The sequence below is a fragment of the Rana temporaria genome, chromosome 1, assembly GCF_905171775.1.
Source record: "Rana temporaria chromosome 1, aRanTem1.1, whole genome shotgun sequence".
NCBI classification, from domain to species: Eukaryota; Metazoa; Chordata; class Amphibia; order Anura; family Ranidae; genus Rana; species Rana temporaria.
The window spans coordinates 586,248,265-586,267,065 of NC_053489.1; the positions used below are offsets into that span (position 1 = coordinate 586,248,265).

At 46.4% G+C, this 18,801-nt stretch overlaps 1 protein-coding gene across 3 annotated transcripts in view; it reads right to left on the minus strand.

Annotated features, from left to right (window-relative positions):
- Positions 1–426: 426 nt before the first annotated feature.
- Positions 427–18,801, minus strand: part of TMEM33 (transmembrane protein 33) — a 47,063-nt gene continuing 28,688 nt past the window's right edge. For all 3 annotated transcript variants that reach the window (XM_040335030.1, XM_040335031.1, XM_040335032.1), the window contains exons 7-8: positions 8,778–8,861; positions 427–1,495 (exon numbers count right to left, since the gene is read on the minus strand). In XM_040335030.1, coding sequence (XP_040190964.1) covers positions 1,366–1,495; positions 8,778–8,861 — 214 coding nt within the window. In that variant the 3' untranslated portion in view covers positions 427–1,365. The remainder of the gene's footprint in view (positions 1,496–8,777; positions 8,862–18,801) is intronic.

The following is an 18,801-nucleotide window of genomic DNA, read 5'->3' on the forward strand; positions in this document are numbered from 1 at the left end:
CCACAGCCCCTCCCAAATCCTCACCTGAGCCCACTCTTTATCCAGTGATGTGCACGAGAGCCTCAATTGTCCTGGGTCTCTCTCTGCTCATTGGCTGATATAGCAGCAGGAGCCATTGGTTCTCACTGCTGTCAGTCACAACCAGTGAGCCAATGAGGAGAGAGTGGGGGGCAGGGCCTAACCACAGCTCTGTGTGTGTGTGATATGGAAGCATAGAATGGGGCCTGGGAGTGAGCACACACCAGTGCCCCATAGCACTGGTCAAGGGGGGAGGAAACAGGAGTGCCAGCGGGGGAGAAGAGGATTGGAGCTGCTCTGTGCAAAACCACTGCACAGAGCATGCTTGTTATATTGTTAAAAAAATAAATGTACCTTTAGAATCATTTTAAAGCACACCTCCTCAGAGAAGATACCGCTACTCACAAACCAGAACAGACTGCAGTTTTTATTGAGTAAGGCTGAATCACATACACAAAGAATGTCACAAGTCTGAGGTAGTTTTAAAACAAGGTGTATCAACCAAATAAAAACATGTATAAACATAAGACGTATCAATGACTTCTTTATTAATATTCATTTTGAATGAATATGGAATTTCACTGTATTGATGACTGTTGATATAAACCAAAAGCGAACCTGTGCATTAAATACAAAAAAACAACCAAAATCATGCAGTGATCCATCACTGAATATATTTAAATGAAAACATTTATTATGAATGGCGCAAGTATGAATTTTATTGCATTTGTGTACACTGATCAACTAAAAAAAATACAATGAAATTGACATCTCAGAAAGCTAGATACCCCAAATGCTCTAAAAGAATTTGTTTTCTCTACTCTAGTTTACATTTCAATAGCAGTCTTCATACAAAGAATATAAGTGGGACAAAAAGTTAAATCTTTTTAATATACACAATGTTCAAATCTAGTGTATTCCAGTGAAATTAGAACTAAAACTTTTAGACTTCACTAGCGTTCCTTCACAAAAAACAGTCTGTTCCTGATAAATTTGTCTGTGCATTTCTGCAGCTCGGGGCAGGAAAACCTGAGGCTGCATCTCTATAAGGCGATCATTGGAAATCAGATCCCTGATAGTGCTCAAGCAAGGTTTGGTACCACAACTTGTATTATTTACAAAAAAGAATGAAGTCTACATTCACTGACTGGGGACACTGTCACAGAAAAACTCTAAGATACTGTAGCAAGATGTTTATAAAAAGGCATTAGGAGCATCATTTCGCATGGACCGGTCTGGACGCCGTTCGGCTGCAGTAGTTGTAAAACGACCATATTATCATACAGAGAGCAGAAATACCAGCTGCTAATGCTCATTTACATACACATTGTATAATTTAAGAATAAGTTATGCAACAGTCGGTGCCAGTCTGCTGACAAAAGCAATGCTGCTGAGACACAGTCTTCTGACGAAGTCCGGACACGCTGGCTTCATAACTAGGTGCTCCAAGATAATCCTCAGCTCCGTGAACAGAGTCCTGCAAATGTGGAATTAAACACAATTGTTTGTTAAGTGTTGGTTTTGAAATAGTACGTTGCTGTAGAGATAATCAATTTGTTTTAACATAAATCGATCAAGTCCCACAAAACCAATATTTTAATTTTTGATAGATGCTGGAGAGTTAATCAATCATTAGTTTCTTTTAGTCTCTTAAGCCAGCCATAGGTGGATCAAAGCTTGCCGAGTTCAGCAGGGAATGGCCAAGATGTGATGTATCCATTGGCAGGCTGGTTGTACCATCGATCGACTTGGGTACAACCACCTTTTTGGATTTTTTACATATAACTGTCGGCAGCTATAACCACTAGCAGTAATCATTGTATTCTGCCGCCCGACAAGCCTCCCTGTGTCCCCATGGTGACCGAACACAAAAGCACTGTGGGAGACCTTGTCGTCCCCCCCATCAACACTGATTGTGTTGCTGGGGAAAATAAAAGTGTTTATATTCCTGAAACCCATGGTGGAAGGAAAGAAAATCAAATCATCTAGTGCCTGCTTTAGGGAATCAGGTGGTGGGAACACCTGAGCCCATGGGGGCCTTTACAGGTATTATAAGTGAGAACACTGGAACACTTCTGTTGTCCCAAGGACATAGAAAGAAAACACGTATTGACCCACCCAACCGGATTTCCCCTATGCCTGAAATGGGACTTGACTAACCTTTAAAAATAGTATTAAACCCGCCATGAAAAAATAAGCTCTCAACGCAAGTTCAATTACTGTGTACACAAATTGCCCTATTTATTGGCTCTACTTTTACTATTGTTAGCAAACCTTATTTAAAAGCACCCCACTGCTTATAGCTGGTGCTGCACTTTCCACCAACTTCCAGTTGGGAAGCACATATACAATTACTTCAAAATGCACTGGGCATCAAGACTACATGTCCCTTAAAAGTGATTTTAAGGGCTTTTTTTTGTTATTAATAACCATGTCATACTTGCCAGCTCTGTGCAAAACCACTGCACAGAGCAGGCAAGTATGACATGGTTATTAATAAAAAATTAAATAAAAAAAGCCCTTAAAATCACTTTTAAAGGACATGTAGTCTTGATGCCCAGTGCCCTAATCTTCCTCATCTCGAGTCCCCCAGCCCCCCCCCCCGGAGCTCCTGGCCCCTCCCTCCTGCCAAATGCTCCTCAGCCAATAAGGAGGGAGAGTTCTCAGAGAGCTGAGGCTCTCGTGCATATAGCTGAATCGGGTGGGGGCTCCAAGGTAAATATTGGGGGGCTGCTGCACAGAGAAGATTTTTTACCTTCATGCATAGAATGCATGAAAGTAAAAAACCTTGAGCCTTTAGAACCACTTTAAATACCTAATGGGCGAATATTATAATGTGCATGCGCATATTGACCTTGCGTTTATTTTTCTATATAAATTAGACGTGATTATTTTTAAAACAAGTTTTATTGTGATATTACAGTCATTTCCAAAAACTTTATTGTACTACAGTCATTATAACTTTTTTTTTAAATAAACTTTGTTTGGGTACAATGGTTCCACTAATCTCCAACTTCTCAGCCCACAGAGTGACTTCGGGTATCAGTTAGTACTGGGGGTAGGTGCATGCCAAGGTGGCTCTATAAATGTGGCTAAAGAGAGGAACCAACAAAAAAACACAATCCAGGTTTGGCTATGTGATAAGAAATGTAATCAATTGGGTTTATTAACACTAAGGATTTCCCAAACTTAACTCAAAGATGACTAAAAGGTGGCCAAAGATGGATCGAAATTTGGCCTGTTCAGCAGGAAGCAAATTCATTTTGATCCATGTGTGGCCACTGCAGTTGAACAGAAGTTGATCTACTGATGGACTGCTGCTCAATTGACCCATCTGCTGCAGTGCTGATCTGTGTGTTCCGACAGCGAGGGAGGGCCCTCCAGATGAAGTCACGTGAATAGTGGCGTAACGTGTAGAGTTAGAAACTGACAGTAACATGAGCGAGACCTGTTGAATTTTAAATATGTTATACGCTGTTTTTTATTGAAATAAATGCAAGTTTAATAGATGAAGCTGGGTGGGCGAGATTTATTCCATATAACACCTGGTACTGCACTTTCGGAAGGCACTTTATATTTTTAGCATGTCGGTCTGGAGTTGCTGGTGATCACGAAGGCAACCTTTAAAATGAGAACTACAGTAGGTGTTTGTGATATTGTGTTTTTAGCACGACAGCATCGCGCTGATTCTCGGCGACATGGTGCCGACATCTCGCACTCACTGGAATAGTGACAGCACATTCCAACGCGCGCGTCATAGAAGCGACGGGAGATCCGACTTGGATTCCCGCCAATTCTACACGTGTGCGGCGTTTGTTATGAATCCTGAGGGGGAAGTCCTCGCCGGATTTTAAATAAAAATTCGGCATGGGTTCCCCCCTCAGGAGCATACCGGGCCCTTAGGTCTGTTATGGGTTGTAAGGAGAGCCCCCCTACGCCGAAAAAACGGTGTAGGGGGTCCCCCTACAATCCATACCAGACCCGTATCCAAAGCACGCTACCCGGCCGGCCAGGAAAGGAGTGGGGACGAGCGAGCGGCCCCCCCCCTCCTGAGCCGTACCAGGCTGCATGCCCTCAACATGGGGGGGTTGGGTGCTCTGGGGCAGGGGGGCGCACTGCGGGGCCCCCCCACCCCAGAGCACCCTGTCCCCATGTTGATGAGGACAGGGCCCCTTCCCGACAACCCTGGCCGTTGGTTGTCGGGGTATGCGGGCGGGAGGCTTATGGGAATCTGGGAGCCCCCTTTAATAAGGGGGCCCCCAGATACCGGCCCCCCCACCCTAAGTGAATGGATATGGTGTACATCGTACCCCTACCCATTCATCTGGAGGAAAAATGTTAAAGTCAATAAACACAACACAAGAGTTTTTTAAAATAATTTATTAGTCTGCTCCGGAGGCGGCCCCCTGTCTTCTTTAGCTCTGTTTACCAGGGGGGGCTTCTTCTTTGACGTCTTCGGGTGGGGGCCGCTCTTCGCCGCCGTCCGGTTCTCTTCCACCGCCGGGGGGGTCGCTTTTATAAAAGCGCCCACTCCTCGGCGGGTTTCCTCCGACGTCTTCGGCGGGGGGTGGTGTGCTTCTTCTTCCGCTATCCGGGGGGGTCTTCTTCACTCTCCGGGGGTCTTCTGCCATGTTCGCCGCTCTCCGCTGTTGACTCGGCGCACCCCGGTTCTTCCTCCAGCTGTCCGGTGCCTTCTCCTTCAGCGCTGAACGTCTATCTTCTTCTTCCGTGCTGTGACGTATTCTTCTTCTTCCGGGCTGTGACGTCATCTTCTTCTCTTCTCCCGATGTTGACACGTCGCCTCTTCTCGCTGAAATGACCGGTGCGCGGCTTGCATCAGACCTATATAGGCCTCACAGTCCCATCATGCTCCGGTACCTACCCACGTGGGTAGGTATCACATGGGTAGGTACAGAGCATGATGGGACTGTGAGGCCTATATAGGTCCGATGCAAGCCGCGCACCGGTCATTTCAGCGAGAAGAGGCGACGTGTCAACATCGGGAGAAGAGAAGAAGATGACGTCACAGCCCGGAAGAAGAAGATAGACGTTCAGCGCTGAAGGAGAAGGCACCGGACAGCTGGAGGAAGAACCGGGGTGCGCCGAGTCAACAGCGGAGAGCGGCGAACATGGCAGAAGACCCCCGGAGAGTGAAGAAGACCCCCCGGATAGCCGAAGAAGACCCCCCCGGATAGCGGAAGAAGAAGTACACCACCCCCCGCCGAAGACGTCGGAGGAAACCCGCCGAGGAGTGGGCGCTTTTATAAAAGCGACCCCCCCGGCGGTGGAAGAGAACCGGACGGCGGCGAAGAGCGGCCCCCACCCGAAGACGTCAAAGAAGAAGCCCCCCCTGGTAAACAGAGCTAAAGAAGACAGGGGGCCGCCTCCGGAGCAGACTAATAAATTATTTTAAAAAACTCTTGTGTTGTGTTTATTGACTTTAACATTTTTCCTCCAGGTAAATGGGTAGGGGTACGATGTACCCCATATCCATTCACTTAGGGTGGGGTGCCGGTATCTGGGGGCCCCCTTATTAAAGGGGGCTCCCAGATTCCGATAAGCCTCCCGCCCGCATACCCCGACAACCAACGGCCAGGGTTGTCGGGAAGGGGCCCTGTCCTCATCAACATGGGGACAGGGTGCTCTGGGGTGGGGGGGCCCCGCAGTGCGCCCCCCTGCCCCAGAGCACCCAACCCCCCCATGTTGAGGGCATGCAGCCTGGTACGGCTCAGGAGGGGGCGCTCGCTCGTCCCCACTCCTTTCCTGGCCGGCCGGGTAGCGTGCTTTGGATACGGGTCTGGTATGGATTGTAGGGGGACCCCCTACGCCGTTTTTTCGGCGTAGGGGGGCTCTCCTTACAACCCATAACAGACCTAAGGGCCCGGTATGCTCCTGAGGGGGGAACCCATGCCGAATTTTTATTTAAAATCCGGCGGGGACTTCCCCCTCAGGATTCATAACAAACGCCGCACACGTGTAGAATTGGCGGGAATCCAAGTCGGATCTCCCGTCGCTTCTATGACGGCTATGTCTCCATCGCGGCAAGCCAGCTCGGCGCTGGCTCCCGCGATGGGGCTCGTAGGTGCTCAATCTCGCCGAGAAAGGGAGCGAGATTGACACAATATCGCGTGCACCTACTGTGTACGAGGTGCAAAGCGTGTTTGATCCCTGCAGGACCTTGGTGGGAACCATTAAAGATCAGTGTGGAGCCTATTTTCCTGATGGAAATTATCATTAGTTGTGAGCGAGTTTGACCCTTTCAGGGCCTAAGAAGCAGGTCATTTCACCTGGTGAAGGGAACATTGGTCACAGATTGTTGGTTTATCCGAGAAGCACTCTTTCTCACAGCGGAATTTGAAGCACACACTATATAATATTGTGTTCCAATTAACTTTCATATAGATTTGATATTGGACTTTATTTTTTCAGCACATGCATTTGTTGCACATCAATATTGAATTTATTTAGATTTTTTTACTTTTTTTTCTCAGTGTAATTTGAAACATATTCTATAATAAGAAGATTTTTTGTTTCAATCAACTTTTATACATTTACTATTGGATTGTATATTTATTCAGCAAATGCGCTTTTTGCATATTATTGGATTTATGTAATTGTCAGATTGCAGCAGCGCCATTAAATTTTTTTAAAGATATTTATTCATTGTTGTTTTGTGATACAATCCTGATGATAGCAGCAGCTAGATTTATTGCACATGGTTTATGTCGTATAATTTCTGCGTTTATTTGTACCTTTACATTCACACACCACTAGGTGGCAGCTCACAATTACCACATATCTTATTTAGTGTGCGTTTAGTTTTTTGCTACTTATCATTTTCATTTGTAATCTCAAAACCAATATTCAGCACTAGGGAAAAATAATATTTATGCAGCGAACAAGGTAAGTCGATCTTCCATCCAAGTACTGACCAGACTTGGCTTCTTAGCTTCCGAAATAAGACAAGTGCAATATTTTAGGCAGCTTGCAAGGCAAGTATACAAACCCCAAAAATAAGATGTAAAAATAGTGCAGCGTGCTCGAGAATGAACCTTTTGTCTATAGCGATGAAATACACTGCTATAAGCAATCATAACGTGTAAAAAAGAAAAAATAATAATCCCGATCACTTCCCAAGAGTAGTACCGTGTTACTATGGTAACACTGTATTGCTCAGGTCAGTGTGTAAAAAAAAAAAAAAAAAATTTAAATCGGGAAAAAAAAAAAAAAAAATACTCTTTTCTTCTGTACCAATTGTGACGAAAAATTACAACTTCAAAAAACTTGCCATGCCTTACTAATCACGTTGGACTATCTGGGGCAGTGGTCATCAACCCTGTCCTGCAGGGCCCACTAACAGGCCAGGTTTGCAAGATAACTGAAATACATCATTTGCTCCTCAGTGATTGCAGTATTCTAGACTGCATCTCCCCAAGGTAATACATAAAACCTGGCCTGTTAGTGGGCCCTGCAGGACAGGGTTGATGACCACTGATCTGGGGGATATCTGTACTGTCGTTTTTGGGCCTCAAGACATGATAGGCCGTCAGTACATCAGGATTGAAATATACCATAGTTTGTGGACTCTAGAACTTTCTTACAGACTAAATAATATACACCGATTTGGGTTATTTTCACCAAAGAAATGTAGCAGAATACATTTTAGCCTAAATTTATGAAGAACAATTATTTCTTTGCAAATTTTCATAACAGAAACAAAGAAAAACAAATTTTTTCTCCCAACATTTTCAGTCTTTATTTCGTTCATTTAGCAAAATAAAAACCCAGAGGTGATTTAATACCACCAAAAGAAATCCATTTGTGTGAACAAAATGATAAAAATTTAGTTTGGGTACAGTGTTGCATGACTGCACAATTGTCATTCAAAGTGTGCAGCACTGAAAGTTGAACATTGGCCTGGGCAGGAAAGGGGTAAGTGCCCAGTATTGAAGTGGTTAATAGTTGGGGAGTTTGCAAAAGGTGGTGATTTGGAGCAACATGTGGTGATATATTTGGACTGTTGGATGAACACCAGTGGAGGCGCCTCCATAGGGGCTCCTGGGGCAAGAAAATACTGATTTTTACAGTGTCAGAAAAAGGCCTGAAGTGAAGTGGTTAAAGTTACGTGTTTGTTATAGGTATATTGTTTACACTGGTTTTCATTATAGGGCCTCTTTCACATGGGGTGAATCTGCTCAGCGGAGTCCGCCAGCTCAGCAAGAGATCTATCCGTTGAGCCGGCGGATGTCAGGTCCATCTGCTCACTGAATGGGGAGGGACATGTCAGAGACCCGCTGATCTCTATGGGGAGATCAGATGAAAACGGACAGCATGTCCATTTTCATCAGATCTCATTTGATCCGATAAGACAGATGGCAGACTTATCGCCATACATCTGTCTTGAGCGGATCGGATGGCAGGTGGGCGTCAGCAGACAAATCTCCGTTGATATCCTCCAGTCAATGGGTAGCCCGCTCAGATCCACCTGAAAAAAACAGGCAGATCCAGCTTATCGTGCGGAAGGGGCCTAAGATTGTTATAATTATTCTTGATCACTTAGGCGCTGCACTTTTGTTTTTACTTCATTTGTCTTTGCTCCTCTGAGAGAAAGCAATACAGAGTAGCCTAATAAAGGGTGTAGGTTTTTTTTTCCATGCCATGGTTATGTCTTCCTATTAGGACCAACAGAATCTTCCCAGGCGGCCAATTCTTTCACTTTCTATCCTGAGCCAATCTAACCCTTTGCAATAGCAGCTTACCGGCAGTATGGGTTTCTTCTGGAAGTATAACGCAGTGTCAGGAATCTGTAGTAAATAAATGGCTGTAATAGGCTCCCTTGACCACTGGAAAAGAAAAACACAAAAACACAAATATCGTTAAAGGGGGTGAAGAATTGTTTTGTATACATTTTCTTTATATTCACAGCTAGAAATAATGTACTTTTTAAAAGGATATTTGGTGATATAGATATGTGAAGTGTTTAAAAGACCTGTCTGAGACTTTTATTTAAAGCGCAGTTCAACCCATTTTATGAACTTTCTCCCTATTGTAACCCCTTAGCTCATCCTTTTCCATAAGCATTTTATTTTATTGTACCTAGAATTACTCTTTTCAGTGGTATTCCTCTTTTATATCTGCCCGTCCCTGCCTAGGCGATTCGCAAGGGCTCCTGGAATAGCGGCAGCATGTATCCCAGGAGTCCTTGCGAATCGCCTGCTGCCAAAACCTTGTGTTTTTTGCAGAGAAGAAATTACACGGACGGGAGATCCGACTTCTCTTACCTTCCTCTCCTCTGATTGACAGGTTGCTATAGCGATGGTTCGGGAACTTCTGCTGACGCTGCAACCTATCAGGAACAAGGACTAACGCGCAGAGGCATTACCGCGCATGTGCGAGTTTGGGAGGAAATCCCGGAAATGAAGACAGGAGGGCTTCAGATGCCCACAACCAAAACGGAACCTGCCCGCTACCGAGATATGCAAGTAATAAACTATTTTAAAGGAAAGTAAAAAGTACAACACGTACGACATGTTGTAAATGTTTATAGACCTGTTTGGAGGAATACAAAAACAGTCTTTAAAAAAAAAAAAAGTGTTTGGGGACTGGAACTGGATTTGAATAGCACTCTTGAATACCAAAAGAGAAGTACAGGTTTTATTTAATTTTTTTGCAGAATCATACTTCGCTAGGTGTATGTAGCATTGAGTCGATGCTGCATCTGTCCCCCGCCGGCTCAAACACCGCCGATTGCTTGGTTTTTAGAGCTCCCTGAGCAGAGAGCTGCTCACGGTCGTTCACCACTTTCTGTGGAGTGCCGATCTGTGAAGGGGACGGGAGAGGCCGGCTCAGGCTCTTAGCAGCTCGCTGAGAGGCTGAGCCGGGTGCTGGTCCAGGCATATGGGCGGATCTCGACTACACTGTCACGATCTTGCCCAAGTCTGGACCGTCTCTGTGCCTTCAGCCCGCTGTCTGCTGAAAATGGGTCCAAGATGAACACAACAGCACAACAAACTGCACTCTTGTGATCCACAAGAAAAGTACAGCCATACAAGCTGTGGCTGTACTTCTCCTTTAAATGTCTGTAAAAGACTGGCGAATACTCACTCTACAGAACATGAGCCTAGAGGTTGTCCTGCTTTTAAAAAGGGGTTGTAAAGTTTTTATTTATTTTTAATAAAAATAACAAATGTGTTATACTTACCTGCTCTGTGCAAGCATTTTGCACAGAGCAGCTCTGACCCTTATTTTCTGGAGTGCCCTGCCTCCCCTTCATCGGGTGCCCCCACGGAAAGACGCTTTCCATGGGGCACCTGTGCGGGCTCACTCTCAAGTCCCTCTGCTGCGTCCATTGCCACAGACAATGGCTGCTGCTGCTATCAATCTGTCCAATGAGGACAGAGACAGCAGCTGGAGCCACTGGGCTTGTGCACATCGCTGGATCAGATGGGCTCAGGTAAGAAAAAAAGGGGGGCCCTGGAAGGCAGCTGCAGCAAAGGTTTTTCACCTTAATGCACAGAATGCATTAAGGTGACCTTGAGACTTCACAATCACTTAAATTTGGGGGAACTGGAAATCACATTTTGACTCTTGTGAGCAACCTTGCACATCCTCTACAACCTAGTGGTATTGACTACACCATTCTTACCATCGATTTTCACGTTATACGGGTTCTGTTGGACCATATACTGTAGGCATTTACGAAGAAGTGGAAAAGGCTGTTTCTACCTTTGTCAATGTTTATTGTATACAAAGAAAACCTCCACAATCACACAACGTTCTGAGGCTCTTTTTTTATTTTAGGTTTATGGTTCCTAATCTCTTTACCTAAACTTGAGAATCCTGCTGTTACACAGTATTTCTGTGGCTAATGATGTGGATATTGTACACTGCAACGATGAATTTAAATGATAAAATACATAGTTAACCATTTCATATTCACCAATAGTAGTGGTACATTCTTAGGAACAGTATTATTCTTAGTTCAGCTTTGTAGAGAACAGTTACTAAACTGAACATTATGGCCCGGATTCACAAAGCACTTACGCCGACGTATCTCGAGATACGCCGCGTAAGTGTAAATATGCGCCGTGCCCACAGAACTAGATACGCCTGAAAATAGGCTTCATCCGACCGACGTAACTTTCCTACACCGGTGTATCGTGGGCGCATATTTACGCTGGCCTCCTCATTGCAAATGAGGGAGATACATCGATTCACGAACGTAGTTGCGCCCAGCGCATAATATACGCGGTTTGCGTAAGGCTTACGTCCGGCGTAAAGTTATTCCCCATCTATGAGGCGCAGCTCATGCAAAGGTATGGACCTTTTACGTCGTTTACGTAGTCGTACGTGAATAGGGCTGGGCGTAGGTTACGTTCACGTCGTAAGCAGTGATTCGACGTATCTTAGGGAGTAGTTTCGACGTGATTCTGAGCATGCACACTGGGTTGCGTCCACTAGACGGTGCATGCGCCGTTCATTTTAAGTACTTGTCTGTCACTCGGCCCATCATTAGCATGGGGTCACGCCTCATTTGCATGGCTCACACCCACTACCTCCTACGCTGGCTTACGCCGAGGAAACCCAGCGTATATTTAACAGCGAGTGGGGGCGAGTGCTTTGTGAATACTGTGCTTGCCGCTCTGCGATACGCCGGCGTAGCCTAAAAAAGATGCGCTACGCCGGCATAAATATGCGCCAAATGTATGTGAATTCCGGGCCTATATGTTTATAAGCTGAAATTTTATTTTTGCAGATTTTTATCATTTGTAGAAAATCCCTACACATATTTAATTCAGGGCTTTCTAATGAGATGCAATGGAACCGTTCTAAAAGGAGCGACACGAGTCACTCCGACTTAGAAAAAGGTTCTTGCACGACTTTGGGGGCGGCTCGGGGCAACCTGCATTGACTTCTATACAGAAGTCGTTTTGCAGGTTGCCTCTGAAGTCGTCTTCAGGACGACATGCAAAGTCGCCCCCGAAGTCGTGCCGCGGAAGTGTGAACCGGCTCTTTTTATTCAATGGTCAAGTGACAGTTCCTCCTCCTCAATCTCCTTCCCCATATAGGTGGGCGGGCCTGTATAGCCAGCGTGACATAGCACAGAGGAGGGACGTACATCCCCAGTCTGTGCGCTGTTCAGCAGGCTAATCCACCCCTCCACTAACTGCAAAAAAGAGATTTTTAATACAGCTTACCTGTAAAATCTTTTTCTTGGAGTACATCACGGGACACAGAGCGGCATTCATTACTATATGGGTTATATGGAGTACCTTCAGGTGTAGACACTGGCAATCTCAAACAGGAAATGCCCCTCCCTATATAACCCCCTCCCATAGGAGGAGTACCTCAGTTTTGTAGCAAGCAGTATGCCTCCCAAAATGGTCCTCAAAAAAGAGGGGTGGGAGCTCTGTGTCCCGTGATGTACTCCAAGAAAAAGATTTTACAGGTAAGCTGTATTAAAAATCTCTTTTTCTTTATCGTACATCACGGGACACAGAGCGGCATTCATTACTATATGGGATGTCCCAAAGCAATGCTTACAATGAGGGGAGGGAGAACATCTCCAAGACAAAAGGATTTAATTTAGAGATATATTCAAATCATAATAAATCCAACTTAGTTGAGAAAAAAAATTTTTTTAAATTTAACTCGAACAAGAGGAGCCCCCGGAATCCGAGGGTCTCAAACTGCAGCCTGCAGCACTGCCTGCCCGAAGGCAGTATCAGTATTCCTTCTTACGTCCAACTTGTAGAATTTTGTAAACGTGTGGACAGAAGACCAGGTTGCCGCCTTGCAAACTTGAGCCATAGAGATCTGGTGGTGTGCTGCCCAGGAGGCCCCCATGGCTCTAGTAGAATGAGCCTTTAATGATACTGGAGGAGGCAACCCTTTCAAGCCGTAGGCCTGAGTGATTAATTGCTTAATCCACCTAGAAATGGTGGACTTTGCAGCTGCCTGCCCCTTCTTGGGCCCATCCGGTAGAATGAACAGCACATCTGTCTTCCGGATCTTCTTTGTAGCTTTAAGATAGGCCTTCATGGCCCTGACAATATCCAAGGTATGCAGCAACCCTTCCTTTCTGGAAGTAGGTTTAGGGAAGAAGGATGGTAATACCAAATCCTGGTTCAAATGAAAACTGGATATGACCTTCGGAAGGAAGGAAGGATGAGGGCGGAGAACGACCCTGTCCTTATGAAAAACAAGATATGGTTCCTTACAGGATAAGGCTGCCAGCTCCGAAACTCTTCTTGCGGAAACTATGGCAACCAAAAATACTAACTTCCTTGTCAGTAGAACCAAAGGAATATCAGCCAACGGCTCAAATGGTTGTTTCTGTAAACTTGACAGAACAAGATTTAAATCCCACGGACAAAGCGGGGATTTAACTGGAGGTCTAATACGTAAGACCCCTTGAAGGAAGGTCTTAACCAGCGAGTGGGTGGCCAGCGGCCGCTGAAACCACACTGACAGAGCAGAAATCTGTCCTTTGATTGTGCTTAATGCCAATCCTTTATCCACTCCTAGCTGGAGAAAACGTAATACTCTATCGATGGTAAATTTGCGAGAAAGCCATCGCTTGGACTCACACCAGCCTACATAGGCCTTCCAGACCCTGTAATAAATCACCCTAGAGACCGGTTTCCTGGCTCTGATTAGGGTAGAGATTACTTTCTGAGACAGACCTCTACCCCTGAGAATCAGGGATTCAGCTTCCAGGCCGTCAAATTTAGATGCCGTAAGGCAGGGTGGAGGATCGGACCTTGCGATAGCAGGTCTGGCCGTAGAGGAAGAGTCCAAGGGTCTCCCACTACCATCCTTAAGATTAGTGAGTACCATGCCCTTCTGGGCCATGCTGGAGCTACCAGGATGACTGGTATGTGCTCCACCCGGATCCTGCGCAGCAGGCGGGGGTAGTAACTGGAGCGGGGGAAACGCATAAAGAAGTTTGAACTGATGCCAAGGGCAAACCAACGCATCGGTTCCGCAGGCCATCGGATCCCTTGAGCGGGACATGAACCTGTCTAGTTTCTTGTTGAGTCTCGATGCCATGATATCCACGTCCGGCACTCCCCATCTTTGGCAGAGTGCTTGAAAGACTAGTGGATGCAGAGACCATTCCCCCGGCCATAGAGTCTGGCGGCTTAAGAAGTCCGCCTGAAAGTTGTCCACTCCTGGAATGAATATTGCCGATATGCAGGGCACATGAGCCTCTGCCCATAGAAGAATCAAGCTCACCTCTCTCTGAGCGGCTTGACTCCTGGTTCCCCCTTGGTGATTTATGTGTGCCACGGCCGTGGCATTGTCTGATTGAATTCTCACCGGGAACCCCTGCAATTTTGACGTCCAAGCCCTGAGGGCTAGTCGAGCAGCTCTGAGCTCCAAGATGTTGATGGGCAACTGCTTCTCTGGCTTTGCCCAAGTACCTTGGCGAGTGCAACCATCCAAAATTGCTCCCCAGCCCGTCAGGCTGGCGTCTGTGGTCACTATCTTCCAAGCCACTGGGCTGAAAGACCTCCCCTTCAGTAGATTCTGAGGGTCTAACCACCAACACAGACTTTGCCGGACTCTTGATGAGAGTGGCAACGGGATATCCAAGGCCTGTGGCCTTCTGCTCCATGCTGACAGGATGGCTGCCTGTAGGATGCGAGTGTGGCTCTGGGCGTATGGTACCGCCTCGAATGTGGCCACCATCTTGCCTAGTAACCTCATACATAGGCGAATAGTCGGTTCTTTCTTGCTTAGAACCAGTAGGATTAATTCCTTGATGGCTTTTACCTTCCTCAGAGGTAGGAACACTCCTTGTTGTTCTGTGTCTAATCTCATGCCGAGATATTCCAACTGCTTTGTGGGCTGGAAAGCTGACTTTTCTCGATTTAGGACCCAGCCGAACCTCTCGAGGTATTGGACCGTGAGGGCCACTGCTCGCTCCAAGCCGGGAGACGAGTGATCTATGACTAGGAGGTCGTCCAGGTATGCTAGGATCGTGACCCCTTGGATCCTTAGTTTGGCTAGGATTGGAGCTAGGACCTTCGTGAACACCCGGGGGGCCGTAGCCAACCCGAAGGGAAGCGCCACGAATTGGAAGTGACGTGAAGCCACCATGAAGCGTAGATATCTTTGATGTGGCTGATAAATTGGAACATGAAGGTAGGCATCCTTTATGTCTATGGACGCCATGAAGTCGTCCTTCTGGAGTGTGGCAGCTGCTGACCGCACGGATTCCATCCGAAATGAGCGGATCTTTAGATATGCATTTACCATCTTTAGGTCCAAAATTGGCCTGACATCTCCATTGGATTTTGGGATGATGAATAGGTTGGAGTAGAAACCCAGCCCCTGTTCCAGGACTGGTACCTCTACTATTACTTCCTGGGAAAGTAGATGATCTAATGCCGATCTTAATGCGGCTCCCTTTTCCGGATCGTTTGGAATCCTCGACTTCTGGAAATGAGGAGGAGGAAACCTTAGGAAATCTAATTTGTAGCCTGTGGCCACGGAAGACCGTACCCACTCGTCGGGAATGCTGGCTTCCCAAATCTCTGAAAAGAGTCGCAGCCTTCCCCCCACCTTCGTGGGTGGGGGCGCCCCTTCATAAGGTTGGCTTGGGGGCTGGTCTTGCTGGTTTGCGAAACCACTGCCTTTTGCCTCTAACAGCCTGTCCTTGTGATCTGCTGTTGAAGCCGAAGTTTGCTTTTGCAGGAGGCCGTCGATACTGCTTGGCATTAGAGGGCCCCTGCCCAGGGGAATACTGTCGTTTAAACGCAGGTCCCTGAACCTTCTTCTTAGTTGGCAAGAGAGTACTCTTGCCGTTTGAAATGGTCTGAATGTATTTATCTAGGTCTTCTCCGAAGAGTCGTCCTCCATGGAAGGGGAACCCTACCAGGAGCTTCTTGCATGGGGGCTCAGCCTCCCAGCTTTTTAACCATAAGAGTCTTCTCATATGGATAAGGGATAACGATAAACGTGACGCTTGCTGGATAGAATCCTTGATTGCGTCTACCGTAAAACATATGGCCTTAGGGACATCCGAAAATTTTTCTGCCTGCTGGGCCGGAATAAGTTTAAGCATCTGCTTAAATTGATCCGATAATGCTTGAGCGACCCCAATCGCAGCCACAGCTGGCTGTACTACTGCCCCTGCAGTAGTGAAGGAGTTCTTAAGTAGTGCTTCCAAGCGCTTATCAACTGGATCCTTGAACACCTGTATGTTTTCTACAGGGCATGTTAACGATCTGTTAACACATGAGATGGCTGCGTCCACTGCAGGAGTAGCCCATCTTTTGGGAAATTTTTCTTCCATAGGATATAGGACAGAGAACCTTTTAGGTGGTAAGAAGATCTTATCTGGCTTGTTCCAATCTTGGAACAAAATTCCCTCTAATAGAGGATGGATCGGAAACACAGCATTGCTTTGAGGCGCCCTCAGTGAGCCCAAAGCTGAAACCGTCGATACCTGGAGATCTGGTACTGGCAAGTTGAATGTCCTATGGACCAAGTCCGACAATCCTTGAATCCACCAGCTCTCCCTCAGGGAGACTGCCCCAGACTCCTCTGTATCCGGGTCTTCGATCCCTGAACCTACTTGGTCCGTGTCCAAGAGGTCGTCCAATTACCCTGAGGAAAGGACCTCCTCTTCTGAGGGTCCGCGCTCGGGCGACGGAGATCTATTCCGCTTACTGCCCCGCATAGCTGCGGATATCATTTTTCCCATGCTTTTCTGCATCTCTTTTAAAGAGGTGAGTAATACCTCCTCCGTGACCATCTTAGGGTTGGACTGACCCGCGTCAGCTCCAGCCCCAGATCCCGATGGCCCCAAGGCTCCCTGTAGGGAAAACAGCGGCATACCATGGTACAATACCGAGGTACACCTGCTACCTATTGGTATTTGGAACTATAAAAGTTAATTGTCCAAACCCCTGTTTGGGGGATAAAAAAATGCTTCCTCTCCCCTAGATGACTTTTTTTTTTTTTTTTTTTTTCGTTTTTGTTTCAAATCCAGGAAAGAAAAAACATTCTGTCCCCCTGAGTAGTATTGCAAAGAAAAACTATGAGATGGAAAAGAAACAGCCTATTTCTAGGCTTGACAAAACAGTCCTCTGAAGACTGCAATATCCTTTCTGGCCACTGTGTGTCCTCGGCGCCCCGTGCTGCCGCTCTGGTCTTTCTCCTCAGTTCCAAAGTATTGATGGAACAAACAAGGAAGGGCCGCCCCTTCCTTTAAGCCACTGACCCGCCCTTCCCCCCCAGCAACCTCAAACAGGAAATGCCCCTCCCGACAGGGGGAGGGGGGGGGGATTTTGGGAGGAAGGGACCTCTCTGTTCCAGCAAACTGCAGCCTGCAGCCTGGAACCATGAGGAGGCCAGCGTTTTGCCTGCTTGCAGGCTCTGAGGAGGAAGACTGAATGGAGCATCGCCTGGAGGCCTGCAGGTAAGCAAAGCTCTCTGACACACACATATATTTTTATATAACACAGGCCCCACTCAATGCTTTTCCAACACTACAAGGGAGGTCACATCTTATGGGGAATAATACATAGAGAGCCATCCTATCTTTATGATATGTGACTAGTTTGCCAGATGCAGTGCATAACTTTAGGCATGTCCCCTGTGACCCCCCAGAAAAAAACCTGCTAAGAACCAAGTTCCGCAAGTTTTCCCCTCACTTACCTGCTCCATGCCGCAGGACTTTGCCAAGCAAGAGGCCCAATCTTCCCCCATCTCCGTGGGGATGTCTAGACCTTCAGGCCCTGGGTTCCTATGAAGGATCCACTGTCCTGGGCCCATATAGCACCCTGGCAACAGAAAACTTTAGGTACGCAAAGGTTTCTAAGTTCTGGGCCCAGGGTCCAGCTCTCTAAAAAGAAAAGCATTATGGGCTATACCCCAAGGGTTTGGGGTCCGGTTACTGACCACTTTAGCGCTGAGGCTTTTTTGGACAGAACCGGTAGCTCACCTAATCCCAAGGATGCGGAGGCAAGCTAAACCATGACTAACACCTAAGACACTGGCGTAAAAACTGAGGTACTCCTCCTATGGGAGGGGGTTATATAGGGAGGGGCATTTCCTGTTTGAGATTGCCAGTGTCTACACCTGAAGGTACTCCATATAACCCATATAGTAATGAATGCCGCTCTGTGTCCCGTGATGTACGATAAAGAAAGACCTGGGCAGGGGCAGTCGTGGCTCCAAAACTGACTGCAGGAGAGACAGGCTTGCCATGCGTGTGTACAGCATCCTGCAAACTGACCATGCTGGCACAGATCTGGTCTGTTCTTGGCGTGGTCAGTTTGAAAAAGGGCCCCAGGGGAACTGGTAGCATCATCAAGTACTTAGTGAGAACAGATAAAATAATTATGCAGGATGCAGTTTTTAGAAACTTTATAATGAATTCAGCACATATAAGCAATCATCATTGTTAAAGTAACATATACTTAGACATACATGTAGTCAGTCCTCTTTTTTCTTAAAGAGAAAGAGGAGTGGATTTCCTTCCCACTAGTCATTCAGCTGAATGTGCAACCTAGGATTGTGTTATTGGGTCTGTATTCCTAGTACAGCAGTAAGCCAGCTATCTGAAACCCTGAAGAAACAGGTACACATCCCTCTGCAGGTTGGTGTATCAAATATTTATAAACAATTTCAGATTTATCTGGCTAAAAAGTAAAAAAGTCCTACGTGTTTACTACTGAATATACTTCATAAATAAAATGCACGGAGGCAACGATACAGCAAAGCCACAAGCCAACATAAACACATAAAATTGAAAGTTTAATTTTCTAC